Consider the following 13,890-nt stretch of genomic DNA (forward strand, 5'->3'; position numbering starts at 1 on the left):
GGGACAGAGGGTCAAAATGTCAAATTATAAAATGTATACTTTGCCAAATTTGCAGAAATATTTAAAAATAAATATACTGCTGGTAAAAATTAATACATCTTCAGAAGAATAACTTAGAAATAGTTTTTTAAAGCCACAGAATTTAATTATCCACTGAAAATATGTGTGTGTGTGTATACATCATATGACATCATAATCTCCTATTCCTATTAAAAATATACAGTATATGTATCTATGTGTATGCAGGCAGTCAAAAAAAGCTGGAAGGACATGCAGTTAATGGTTGTTACCTCTAAGGTAAGCTATTCATTTTCTGGAGTTTTAAAACATTCATAAATGAATGGGACCACTTTGTAATATATAAATAAAAGTCTGCCTGTCTAAAATAATGATCAGGGCCAACTTGAGACCAGTGAGCCTGGAGACTGGGGCTGAAAAGCCCTGGCAGTTCTCCTGGGCGAGTGGAGAGTGAAACTGAGCCCGAGGGAACAGGGGAGCCACTGAGAGGCCCCGTCCCATCCCAGACAGACATGACTCGGCCTTGCTCGGCCCAGGACCACGCACCTGCAGGGCCTCCAGCTTCTCCTGCTGTTGGCGAATTTTCTCTGTCAGCTGCTTCTGCTTCTCTTCCTGTGTCTTCAGGTCCTTTTTTAATGTCCCCAGGGGAACCTTCTGCTTCTGCTCAGAAGCCTCACACCTGTACAGAGAAGGTGCTAAGGAGGCCGTGGGAAAACAGGCTCCACGTAGGCAGGGCCCTTCCTCCTCAGCCAACTCACGCCTTTCATCAGAGCAACCACCTCAGAATTCCCAAGTTCAAGGGATTAATACTCACTGCAGGACACACATATATTCTTATTTCTGGACACTTACTACGTGCAGCAAGACAGATGTAAAGATGTGAGCACTGATCTCAAGAAGCGTAGCGAGTTATTTACCCAAAGAGCGGAAAAAACATGGTGAGAGGATGGAGATACCCACAATCGCGTTAGAGAAAAGTGCTCACCGGTCCTGCTCAGGATCAGGGTTCATGGAGCAAACCCAGGTGTCAGGATACTCCTTTTCCACAGAATGCAGCTGGAAGGGGAGGGTCCGCCACTTCAGACACAAATCTGTGACACAGAAATCACACCCGCAACCCCAAAGTCAGCCGCGCCTACCAACAGTATCTGTGGTCAGCATCTTGGGCCTCCCAAGCCAGGCCCAAGGCACAGATGACCCTACTTGCCATTCAGAGTTTCATTCTGGCTCCAACTGTGCTTTCCTTACAGAACAGTAACTCTTCTCAGGGACAGTGACACCAGCAAGGACGGGAACTTCGTATCATGGACTCTCCACGCCCTCAGCCCCTCTCCCTCAGCACAGCCCCAAGACTTAGCTCCCAAGGCCATCACTGAACAGACTCATATCCCCAGTGGGACTATAAGACCATGAATGTCAGTCCGGCCAGGCCAGCATGGGGACAGAGGGTAATGGACTATGACGGGAAGGAGTCAAGAGGAAGTTCTGACACCGACTCACCACACTGGATGGTGGTGGGGATTTCCATAGACCTCCGGCGTTTGTAGCGCACATCACTGGATGGGGGATGGTTCCAGTTGGCAGAGAGGTAGCCATATTCATCCCAGAACTTGACGATTCCCCGCTGGGCTGGAAGGCAGACACCCACACATCTTGTTAGAAGGCAGCCTCTCCCTCTTCCTAATTTCACGCCCTCAGGCAGTGACAGTACCCTACGGCTGGAGGTGAAGAGAAGCGGCATTACCGATGGCGATGTCCTTCCAGTACTGCGCCAGGTGATCCCCCATCGCCCGCAGCAGGTGCCGGTACTCCTTGGCATCAGCAAAGTCCTGCTTGTTGTGTGTAGGCTCCAGGACCAGGTAGGGCACATCCACGACTCCAACAACCCCGCCACACGCCCTGCAGGGAGAAAGAAGACAAAGCCCCGTCACCCCACTGGCCGAAACCCCCCCAGCACCAGCCTTGGAAGCTCCCCTGGGGCAGTACTCACATGCCCCCTTCCAGCTGTGGTCCCACTTTCTCATACATCTTGATCAGGCGGCTGCAGTTGTATATGAACATGCCGTCCAGATCCCGGTGTTCAATGTTGACCCCAAAAATAAAATTCAGTTCCTTAGGTTCCTTAAGGGCTCTGAGAAGAAGAAAGATAAATTCTAGTAGACCAACCCAAACACCATGGTGTTTAAGAGGTGTTAAGCTTAAACTTGAGACATGTTTAGCAAAAAGCTTTGTATTTTCATTCTTTTTGACAAATATGTTTTTACTGATTTCAGAGAGAGGGAGAGAGAGATAGAAATATCAATGAGAGAGAATCATCAATCAGCTGCCTCCTACATGCCCCCTACTGGGGATGGAGCCCACAACCCGGGCATGTGCCCTGACCCAGACTCAAAGCATGACCTCCTGGTTCATGGGTCAATGCTCAACCACTGAGCCACGCTGGTCGGGCTGTGTTTTCATTCAATGTGTAACCTGTTAGACTTGATAGGGACCGACACTGCGCAGTGACTCTAAGCATCCCTTACTAAAAGCATACGACTTTGGCCTTTGGTAACAAAACAGAGTTGTATTTAGGTGTGAATGGGATACTGTGAAGCTGCTGCTCCATGGTGAATAAACACAGGTTTTCTGCATACCTACTCCACTAATGTGACAGTAATAACTTTGAAAAGGCAAAAAATCACAATGAACAGGCATGTGACAGAAGAGACCATCATGTGATAAATGTCAACAGTATCACAGAAGCTGCAAAGCAAATGGAAGAGCAGTGGGCTCACTCAGGAAGAAACCTGAAACCTAGGCCTGTGTCAAGGAGCCAAGGAACAAGCCAGGAATGAACTCAAGGCCCAGAGCCCAGAGAGGCTCCAGACACAGAGGTGGGACAGAGAGAGAATTTACTGAGCCAGGACAAATGCCCATTCAAAATGAAAAAGATCCAAAACTCAATCTACAGCGTTATTCCGATAGCACCAGGTGGTAAAAGTATAGGCACGTTTAAAACATTTTTTTAATGTCCTATATATTATAAGTTTTATACAATTAGCATTTTATATACTCTTTAAATGAAGAGGGGGGAAAAAGGAAAGGAAGAGAGGGAATAGGAAAGGGAGATAAAAAGAAGAGAGAGGGAGGGGAAGGGGGGGAAAAAGAGGGGAGGAGAGAGACACAGACAGACAGGTGCCAGTGAGAAAGGTTTGGTGTTCAATTCAAGCTGTTGGCACTGCCCTGCCTTTTTCTAGCTCAAAAAGAACTGAACGAGGAAAAAACTGTTCTCCTACAGTGGACATCTGACCAGCATTAAGATTACAACATTGATGGTTTTCTCAAAGCAATCTGGTGACAGAATAGCAACCTTGCGGGGTGGGGAGGGATTCCTCAAGCTCTTTGTCAACAATCAGTACAAAAGTTCCCTAATTTTAAAAGGTCGAAGGCCAGCCCTGGCACTCACCGCTGCTTGGCATCCTTGATCCGCTTCTTGACATCCGCTTCTCTGCGCATGGTGATGGCCGTGTTCTGCACCTGCCGCAACATCACCTGGGAACGAGCGTCAGCACCAGGTGAGGGGCGGAGCTCCGGCCACAGCAGGGAGCATGATAACACATCTAAAACTTCCCACTTCTCATCACATGGAGGCAACACCACCCCTGGAGACTTATTATCTTCTACAGACAATGGGGACAAACTCAAAAGCTGTGTTTCCCTTCGCCGGGCTTACTGACAACTGAAAGTCTACAGAGGTGTGTGTCAGCCTGGGAGATCAGAGAACTGCTCGGACCCGGATTGCTGTGTGACCTGGGACAAGTGCTGTTTTTCATTTCAATTTCTCTTTCCATAAACTGAGGATACTAAGTGTCCATACCTCATGCGGTTTGGGGATGTTGAAATGATTAGCCAAGATTTTACCATACGGTGTGTTCAATAGAGGTTATGCAAACATCATCCCATTTTTCAGCTTTAAGGCAAGGGGTTCTTGGCTGTCTTGGGCTGAGCAAGGCCAGCTGTGGGGTCCTACGGCCAGAAATGCTAGAGAACAGCTGCACGGGGCTGAGCCTTACCCTGGAGTCCCGTGTGAGGTCTCCACCCAGGCGTAGTTCTAATGCCCGTGCTTTGCTCTCTGCCTCCCGGGCCTTATCTTCAGCTGAAACACAGAAGAAACCATGATAAGGAATTCAAAGGCTTAAAACTCTCAGTAATCACTCTTGGATCCCACAGTGAAGTTCCCACTGGACAAGGATGGTGGTGATGTGTGTGTGTGGGTGTGTGTGTGTGTGTGTGTGTGTGTGTACACAATGTTGAGGAACAAGTGAGCTGGTGAGCAACTGCCCCGCTTGGACTGCACAGTCAGTTCAAAAAAGAAAATCAACGACTCAAGGAAACTGGTACTACTCACATCTGAAACATGCTTTTCAAACATTCCAAGTGAATCAAAACAGGTCAAAAACTGCCCAAGGCAACCCAAGTTAAACCCTCAGCAGAAGCTGGAAGCTATGAGTCCTCAGCCAATCATTCTCCATGAAGAGCCAGGAAGCCCTGTTATCAGGACAGACCTTGAGATTTTTGCCCTGGAGTCATAAACACCAATTTCACAAATATTTGGGCCAGAGGGCACTGTGGGATTCTTCACTCTGGGCAAGCCCAGCAGTTGACAGTGTTTTAGATGAAGAAGAGAGTGTCCGGAGAAAAACTGCTGAGAGGACTGGCCAGCACGGGCAGGGCTGCAGGAGGAGCTGCCCCAGAGTGGGGGATGGAGCTTTTTCCTAGATCTTGCTTTGGCGATAAGCCGTGTCCCAGGCGACTCCCACCTAACCCCTCCCGCACAGGGGGACATTACCAATCCGTGCTACGTGCTCAGCTTTCTTCACTTCCTGCTCTGCCCGGGTCTTGAAGCGGCTTGATGTGTACTTGTACATCCTGAATGGGGAAAAGGCAGCCTAAGGGCCCGAGGAGTAGGGGGCAGGGTGGCAACCCGAGCAGCTCAGGAAGCGCCCTGACTTCCTGCTTCCTCCCAAGCTGCACTGTCCTGGCCCCTCATGGTGAGCCAGAGCCAAGCTTATTTCAGAAAGAGACTCAATTCCGTACTCTACTTGCCGCTTGCCTCCGGATGCACTTTGATAAGCAAGCTCAGTGCTCCCCAGTTGTTATTAATCCCACGGCATAAACAAACCTCAGTAATCAGCCAGGGTCTTTGCTTTTCTCCTGTGTAGTGTCTACAGGCCCCTCGGCCCTGAAGCCAAGAGGCTCCAACAGCTCACTGTGCCAGGCAGGGCACCCTCCACGTCACCGAGGGTACTCACACTCAATGAGATTTGCCAGCCAATCTCCACAGCCCTTGGCCACCTCTATCCCTCCCTCAGGACCCACAGTAAACCACAGTCAGTTAAAGGCCCCAACACAGTCAACACTGTCCGAACCTGTCGCCTAGCATCTCTCCAAAACGTCCTGGGAAAGCGTGGCAGGGCGGGCAGGTCCCTACCTGGGCTTATACAGGCAGCATGAGAGCCTCTTGGTCTGCACCTTGTGCCCGTGGATGAAGATCCTCATTCGGGGGTCGATATAGAGCACGGCAGCGTAGGCACGGAAGGAGCGCCGCTCCGGCTTCCTGGAGGTGACGGGAACAAAGCAGTGCGGTCACCCCCCACAACCAGCCCACCCAGGGTCCAGCAGGACCGCCTCTCAGCAGGCTCCCACCTCCCCACTCGCATCTCTACTTCTCCTGCCACCTTGAAAGTGTGCTCCCTCAGTGTTGGCACCACATCCTGCCCCCTCCCGTCCCCAGCACAGGCACCCAGACACCAGCCCGGGCCCTACCACTGCCCACCACGGACCCGGCCACTCCTCTCCCCTCTCTAGGGCCTCCGTTTCTTCTGTCAAATCAAGGAGGTGGAGCAAGGAATCATCTTTTCCTTTGGCTTAGCTGAGGCCCTGCTGGCCTATTCATCCCTCTGCCTATGGCAAGATGATGTGGAGTTCCCAGCTTCATGAACTCTAACACTGGGAAATCCAGCGAATGAACTCTCCCCTCTCTCCCTAAAGTCACTTCCTGAGCTTTCCCAACAGAGAAAATGGATACCAGTTCCAGGACTTCCCTCCCTTCCCAGCCATACTCACGTGCCCTCTGGGGAAGTCTCTGCCATCTGGATATCTCTTGGATTTGAGACTATGTCTAGCTCTGGTTCTCCGTTATCCATGAGTTTGAGATTGAAGATGATCACCAGTGTTCCTGGGGAACAGAAATCCCTTCTTTTTGCCAGGCGCCCCCTGCACATTCCCACAACACCGTGGCTCTGGAGCTAAGGATTCTAGGTGATGCAGGCTCAAAGCCTACTTACCACTGTCCCCAGGAATCTTCATGAACTGAGTCATCACTTCCTCCTCGTTGTGGAAGGGAGAATACTTGTAGATGAGCTCTGTCTCTATGGAGAACTTTTCCAAGTTGTCTGTGAGAGGGTCCCGGGTCCGAGCATTCCAGGTGGGCAATGGGACTATCACCTATGAGTGAGCACAGGCAGACATTTCCCCTAAAGTGTGCGTTCATTCATCTTATCCCTCCCCACACGTGCGGCCCAAGCTCCACAGCCTGGCACCAGAGGCTCTGTGGCTTCTGCCCCTTCCCAGGATCCAGCCTCACATCACTAGGTCCCCTGGGGCACGCTGGGCTATGCCCTGGGGGCCTGTGCCAAGGCAGCTCCCTGCTCGAGATGTCTCTGGCCATTTTCCTAGTTTGGTAATAATTCTACTCTTTCCACTAAGGAAAGTATATTTGCAATTATGTAGTGAAACTGAAATTACACATAAACATAACTTACAACTCAGCAATTCCACTCCCAGGTACATATTCTAAGAGAAACTTTTGTACATATGTACCAGCCAACACCTAAGAACAGCAAAACAGCCACTACAAAGTGGATTAAACTGTAGCATATTTATACAATGGAATACTGTGCAGTGATGGAAATGAACAAAGGAACAGCTACTACCATCAACACAGATGAATCCCACAATGTTACATGATAGAAGCAAAATAAAAAAACCTATGATGAGTGCATTTATATAAAACTCATAAATGCACAAAACTAAACTATTCAAGAACGCACACATAAGTGACAACATTGTGAAGAAAAACAAGGAAATAGTCATCACAAAGTCACCTTAGGGCAGTTCCTTAGAGGCCCAACAGGCAACCTGATTGGTGGAAGTGCACTGGGGACTTCTAGCATCAGCTATGATGGTGGCTGCATGGGTGTTTGCTTTATTTATTCTCTAAACTGTACATACATTTTAACACACTCTTCTTTATGTATGGAATTTAATCTTATGTCTAAAGTATGTTTTAGAAATTTCTACCCTTGTCAATTATGCCTCAATAAAGCTGGGGGGAAATCCTACTCTTTCTTTAAAAACCCTCTCAAATGCCACTTCCCCAGAGGCCTCAGTGTGCTCTCCTCCCCCCACCCCCACCCCCAGACAGCTTCTCAGGACAGTGGCTATCACATGGCCCACCGTGAGGAAAAAGAGCTCTGTACTTTAACAAGTGCCAGGGTGATAAACTGTTAGAGTTCTGGGACATTTTGCTGGTTTCTGAGAAGCTTCCTGCCTAGAGTATCCAACCCTAGGACTGGTTTGCACACATTCCGATGCAGCCAAAAATGTTTATTTTGAAATCTTGGCTGAGTTTGCACTGCAGTAACAATCCAAAACAGTGACCTTCTAGCACCAAGTAAGGAAAAAATTTCAACCTAGTTTTTTCACCAGGGAATTGAGCTCCATTTGTGTTCTGTGAGTTTGTACCTCACTCTGCACCTCCCATTCTTCACAGCAGTCCCAGGTGACAATGGCATTATTTCCACTGTGGGCATTCATTCATTCCCACCCCTGCCATCCGAACACTTCTCCTCTGTTCTGGTTCCCCCTACCACTCTGGCCACTCCTGTCTCCTGGCACTTTCTCCTCCCAGCCTATAAATGCCCGCGTGCTTGAGATCCCAGGTCCTCTTCTCACTCTACGAGCTCCTTTAGTTGAGCTTATCTGCTGCCAAGAATCCGGGAGCCAGGCCTCCCCCGACTCCAGACCCAGACTTACCCTTGAGTGTCCAGGACAAAATACTCTTCCCCTCCCAGCTGCACCCTCCGCCGTTCTTCCTCGGCTCCAGATAGCCTGCCAGGCCCAACTGCCAACCAGAACCTGAGTCAACCACACCCCTCCTTCCCCTTTCCTCCCTCCATCAGTCAAACACCACATCTGTGGCCCCACGTGCTAGAGAGGAAGACTGCTCCTATTTCGCTCCCTCCCTGCTCCGAGTCCCTTCAGGTTACACACAGCCAGGTCTTTCACCTGGCCCACTCCAACACCCCGATCTTCCCAGGCCAATCACTACACGGTAACCAAACTGATCTTTAAAAAACCCCCAAACCTAACACTGCCACACCTTCTTTAACTGCCTTTTACGGCTGCTTTTAATCAAGTCCCACACACTCACCACGGCCCTGAGGTCAAGCCTGACCTGGCCCTCCGTGCTCTGTGGAGGCCACCACTTCCCTTCAGGGGGCCCCCGGCCAAGCCCCTTCCCCCAGCCCTCAGGGCCCTGAGCAGACGGTTCCTGAAGACCCCGGCCTGGGCTGAGCTCTCCTGCCTGCCTTTTCCCAGGAGCCCGCGCTTTCCAGCTGCAGGCTCCCCTCACGTCAGGTATGCTGACACTCACCACAAAGGCAAGCTTAACTCGCTGGCTTACCAAGTAAAGATGGTAAAAAACGATAGCCTTTTATTCCCAACATCCAAACCTAACACTGCCACACCTTCTTTAACTGCCTTTTACGGCTGCTTTTAATCAAGTCCCACACACTCACCACGGCCCTGAGGTCAAGCCTGACCTGGCCTCCGTGCTCTGTGGAGGCCACCACTTCCCTTCAGGGGGCCCCCGGCCAAGCCCCTTCCCCCAGCCCTCAGGGCCCTGAGCAGACGGTTCCTGAAGACCCCGGCCTGGGCTGAGCTCTCCTGCCTGCCTTTTCCCAGGAGCCCGCGCTTTCCAGCTGCAGGCTCCCCTCACGTCAGGTATGCTGACACTCACCACAAAGGCAAGCTTAACTCGCTGGCTTACCAAGTAAAGATGGTAAAAAACGATAGCCTTTTATTCCCAACATGAATGAATCTGTGATGATTTAGGCGCACATCTAAATAGAGCTAGTATAAATGTAATCTAATCATGGTTAACCAACAGAAATAAATTAGATTGAAACTGAATTCACCTACCTGTTGATGTGACAGCCATAGATTTCTCTCTACAGGTACTCTCAGCCCCTTCTTGCAAGCTCTGCCTCCATTTCTCACATATGAAAGGAGATCGGAGTCTAGTCTAAGGCTAGCAGACCAAGGCCTTCTCTAATCCACGTCTCCCCCCACTCCCCCACCCCCCATCCCATGAGCAGGCAAAGGCCTCACCAGATCAGCTCTGCAGATCATCTGAAAACAGAATACTGTACATTCTGTAGGCCTTCCTTCCAGCATAGCAATAATCAGCTGAGGCTGAGCGCCAGCTGCCATTTAGCGAAGTACATACACTGATCTTTTCCACATGCTCACCAGCTTTAGTACCTACTGAGGCCCTATCGGTATCTGACTTGTAGCTTCTGACATAGATGGTTAGAGCAAACACAATTTCCTCAAAAGAAAAATGTGCTGCCCTAGCAGGTTTTCTCAGTGGTTAGAGCATCAGCCAGGAGACTGAAGGGCCTCAGTCGCAGGCTCAATCCCCTACCCCAGTCGGGGCACGTGCAGGAGGCAGCCAATCGATGTGTCTCTCTCACATTGATGTTTTTCTCTCTCTGTCTCTCTCCCTCCCTTACACTCTAAAAATTAATGGGGGGAGAGGGTGGAGTCCTCGACTGAGAATTAACAAAAGAAGAAGAAAAAATGTGCTCACAGCACATTCCACAAAATCACCACAATATGGGAAAGACAGTACTGTTCCTATTATTATTGCAGCTGTGGTTTCCACCCACAGTCCTGGAAGCCTCAAATCCTCCCCTCGATAAGACAACTTTCCATACTGACACCCACCAGACTGAATTCAAGCTGCAGATCTAGGGGAGCTGCATATCCAAATCTTGATTCCGGCCACTCGATGGCCTGAAGCGTTGAGGTTTTGCTTCCTCTCACTTAAGATATCTGCCTTCACCCCTCCACCAATTCATTCAACCAGCTAACCCAATTAACAGGGGCATGGCTGCAATCCTGCAACCCCAATGAGCCCAGCATTGCAAATGACCTATGACAGTGATGGCGAACCTCTGACACGCGTGTCAGAGGTGACACGCGAACTCATTTTTTTGGTTGATTTTTCTTTGTTAAATGGCATTTAAATATATAAAATAAATATCAAAAATATAAGTCTTTGTTTTACTATGGTTCCAAATATCAAAAATGTCTATATGTGACACGGCACCAGAGTTAAGTTAGGGTTTTTCAAAATGCTGACACGCCGAGGTTCGCCATCACTGACCTATGAGAACAGCCCGGGCAGGCCCAGGAAGTGTGGAGTGGAGGGGACCTACTTCATCAATGCCTTCCTCCTCATGAAAGGTGCGAGACAGGAAGAGGCAGGTCATGGTGTCGTCCTTCTTGGTGAAGAGGATGAAATCCTTCCCGATGCGCATGGAGCCTCTGAAAGGGAAGCAGAACTGGGTTATTCTCCCAGGGACTCGAGAGCTCATCTGAGAAAGGAGCAAGTCTACCCGTCGTGACCGAACTGCCTTGGAGCGCTCTCCTACAGGCCTCCTGCGGTCTCAGGACCCTGAGCCGAGTTCCACAGGCCTCGCCCCGACTCCTCCCACCTGACACTCCTCCCTCTGCTCTTCTATTATAACCTTCTCGACCACACTTACCCGCCATGCAGGGCTCTCTCACCACCCTTCTAGGGCACATTCACCGCTGATCATCAGCTCTAGTTAGTCTCACCCCCAGGCGTTGCCACAATGTAACCCTGCTGCCCATGTGCCAGGTTCATCCCAGCCACACAAGGGCTGCTATCCCCTCCAGATTTCAGTCCAGTAACTGATACCTTTAACACATCAGCGTCCATGCTAACCACAACCAATTCCCATCCTGTCCTTCCTTCATTGACACAAACTCCCCTAGCATCTACTCACCAAATGGCAGCACCATCAAGGGAACAGCCCACTACCTACGCTCACAAGTCCTCAAAAAATAAAAATAAAAAACAGAACAAACAAAAACCAGTACGATCCCAAGGTTAACCATATAAAATATAATTCTTGATCACAGTTGTCGAGGGGGCCTATAATTGACTCAGGTCCTGTAAGTACAGCCATCTTCTGTCTCAGAACCGTTTGACCACCTCCAGCTCATTATGACACAGGCAGGTCCCTGCTTCTGGATGCAACTAGTTCCTGGGCAATGTGCCTCCAGGAATCGACTGCTTCCTTCCTGTCTGGCCATGTGAAACCAGCTGAGGAACAGGCCAGGACAGGCCTTCCCAGGCAGCACGGAACAGTTGTCCGGCAGAAGCGTGAGCACCCATGGGAGGACTCCCCACTCAACAATGGGGCTATTTAGTTCCTTTCCTCTGAGCAGCTTCTGGGACTTGATGGCTATTATCTCATTAGTCCTCGTCATGCCCGAGGGAGGCGATGGCAATAAGGAGCCTTATTACTCTCATCTATGTACAAATACAAACCAGACTGGTATGCCAAACACACAAATGAATGCCATGTCCCATTATCCTAAATGCTCCGGACAACTCCCAGGACACTATCCAGAGACACCCTGGGGGCTGCCAACTTCTGTTTCTCCTCTTCCAGTTCCCGAAGTTCTGGCAATGCTCCTTCCCCGGCAATTTCACAGTCCTCCTTCCCTAAAGCTTCTGGGTGGCAAAATGAGGCACAGTACCTTGCCTTCTGCCAGAACTTACTCTTGCCCTAAATTGGCAAAAACTCCCAATTTGTGCCACGTTCTTCCGCAGTCTTTGAACCGGATAGCAACAATCCCCAAATGCCACTTCTCTCGGCTCCCTGCTTCTCAGCCCCATTCTCACCACAAATCACTTCCTCCGAAAACCTTTTCAACTTCTGAATTAGTATCAAAATGAATTCACTCTGAACACTAGATGGCTCCATCTCAATGGGTCCTTTACAATTGTTCTACTAAAAATATGCTAACGACATCACCCTCAACTTCTGTACTCTCTCCTTTCCGGTCTTCTAAGCACTTTTAGAGTCATATTTCATTTGCTCCTAAAACTTGCTCCATAAGGGAGAATGTCAGAGATTAGAATCCTATATGCTAGATTAGGAAATAGATATTCAGAGAGATGAAATGTTTATCTGAGGCCAGGGAACTGATAAAACAGGTAGGAGAAACCTGGCCTACAATCCAGGGGGCAAGTCAGGGTTTCATTACCATCACACTGGTATGTATGATATCATCCCAATTTATAAAGGAGGAAGCTGAGGCTCAAATAACTAATTAAGTGAGGTAAGATTTGGATTTTATTTTAGTTTGTCTGACTTAAGTGAAACAGGCACAATTTGCAGTCAGAAATTCTGGTTTAGATCTTTGCTCTACACTTGGGCACCTTTATATTTTGGGGCAAATCATTTTACCCCTATAAACCTCAATTTCCGCATCTGAAAATGAGCATAACAGAACCGACACCTCACAGGACTATAGGGAGGATTGAACAAGATCAGTTAAGCTTTTAGCACAGTGCCTGGCACATGGTAAGTGCCTGTGGATACCATTTGGTTCCTGTCCTAAGAGACAAATCACAAGTCCAGGTAGCATGTCTTTGGAAGCACTTTCGTTCTTGCCCACACACCCAAAGCACACTGCATGTGAGGGACAATTAATGCTGTTGACTGGCCAAATCACCACTCTCTCTCAAAGAAAACACGTCGCCACAGCAGGACTGAAAACATGACACAGAATTCCATTTGTACAAACTCCAATTCCACTGCGTCTTATTCGATCCAAGGGTACGTACAGCTGGGAGTGAGCATTTCAGAAATAGAAACCTTTCTCTTGGGGCTTCACTCAAAGCCAGAACACATTCCAAACACCAAACAAGTGGGAACCAAGGTCTGAGAAAGGAGTCCCAAGGGATCTGAAGACATTAGGTAGGTCCCGGCCACAGGACCTAGCGGGGCATGCAAGTGGAGACCATGCCCTTTAGGATGGAGATTTGGGTCTCTCTGACTCACCCTGGATCCCCAATGCCTAGCACAAAGCATGACATATGGCAGGTGCTCAGGGAACACTGCTGCGCCATGAAGCAACTTCCTCCCTGTCTCAGATATATCCCAATCCCACAAAACTATCACGCCACACCTCAACTACAGGGTAAGACATTTTCAACAGGAAGAGAGGTGCAGTACAGGGCACAGTGCCAAGAGAAACCTACAGCTTCTCCCGCAACTGGTTTTGGGCATCCATACTTTTGTTCTGTAAAGTACACAAGGCTGAGCAACAGTAAGTCCCCAATCCACTCCTTTCTGACTTTCCTTCTGTTACAGAGTTACAGTGATGGAGACAAGAAAGCACTCATGAGACAGAAGCAGGAGAGCACTGCTTGATTTTGTTTTGAGTCCTGTGACAGGCCTCCAGGATACTTACGATTTTAACCCATTCCCATACTGCCCAATCTGGGTGGACTCAGGCGTTCGTTTGGCTGACTTCCCAAACTGGATCACACTGGCAGCATCATCTGAAATGGCAAGCATAAGTGAAAAGTCTGCATTTCTTTTCCAGGCTCCTCAAAAATCAAAGGTTTGAGCCTTGCTAACCCCAAGTAGGGCTGTGTGTCTACTGAAAACCTCTGTCCAAGGACATTCACAACCATGAGGCAATTGGACACAACACCTA

The 13,890-nt window shown here is 49.2% G+C and overlaps 1 protein-coding gene across 2 annotated transcripts in view; it reads right to left on the reverse strand.

Moving 5' to 3' along the window:
• The window catches only part of MORC2 (MORC family CW-type zinc finger 2), a 39,332-nt gene that overhangs the window by 11,280 nt on the left and 14,162 nt on the right, over window positions 1-13,890 (reverse strand). For both annotated transcript variants that reach the window (XM_014542540.1, XM_005869769.2), the window contains exons 5-17: window positions 13,642-13,732; window positions 10,566-10,674; window positions 6,348-6,507; window positions 6,127-6,238; window positions 5,492-5,617; window positions 4,850-4,929; window positions 4,074-4,156; window positions 3,467-3,552; window positions 2,009-2,149; window positions 1,763-1,917; window positions 1,519-1,647; window positions 1,004-1,109; window positions 565-697 (exon numbers count right to left, since the gene is read on the reverse strand). In XM_014542540.1, coding sequence (XP_014398026.1) covers window positions 565-697; window positions 1,004-1,109; window positions 1,519-1,647; window positions 1,763-1,917; window positions 2,009-2,149; window positions 3,467-3,552; window positions 4,074-4,156; window positions 4,850-4,929; window positions 5,492-5,617; window positions 6,127-6,238; window positions 6,348-6,507; window positions 10,566-10,674; window positions 13,642-13,732 — 1,511 coding nt within the window. The remainder of the gene's footprint in view (window positions 1-564; window positions 698-1,003; window positions 1,110-1,518; window positions 1,648-1,762; window positions 1,918-2,008; window positions 2,150-3,466; window positions 3,553-4,073; window positions 4,157-4,849; window positions 4,930-5,491; window positions 5,618-6,126; window positions 6,239-6,347; window positions 6,508-10,565; window positions 10,675-13,641; window positions 13,733-13,890) is intronic.

Source organism: Myotis brandtii, unplaced genomic scaffold (genome assembly GCF_000412655.1).
Source record: "Myotis brandtii unplaced genomic scaffold, ASM41265v1 scaffold303, whole genome shotgun sequence".
Lineage (NCBI taxonomy): Eukaryota > Metazoa > Chordata > Mammalia > Chiroptera > Vespertilionidae > Myotis > Myotis brandtii.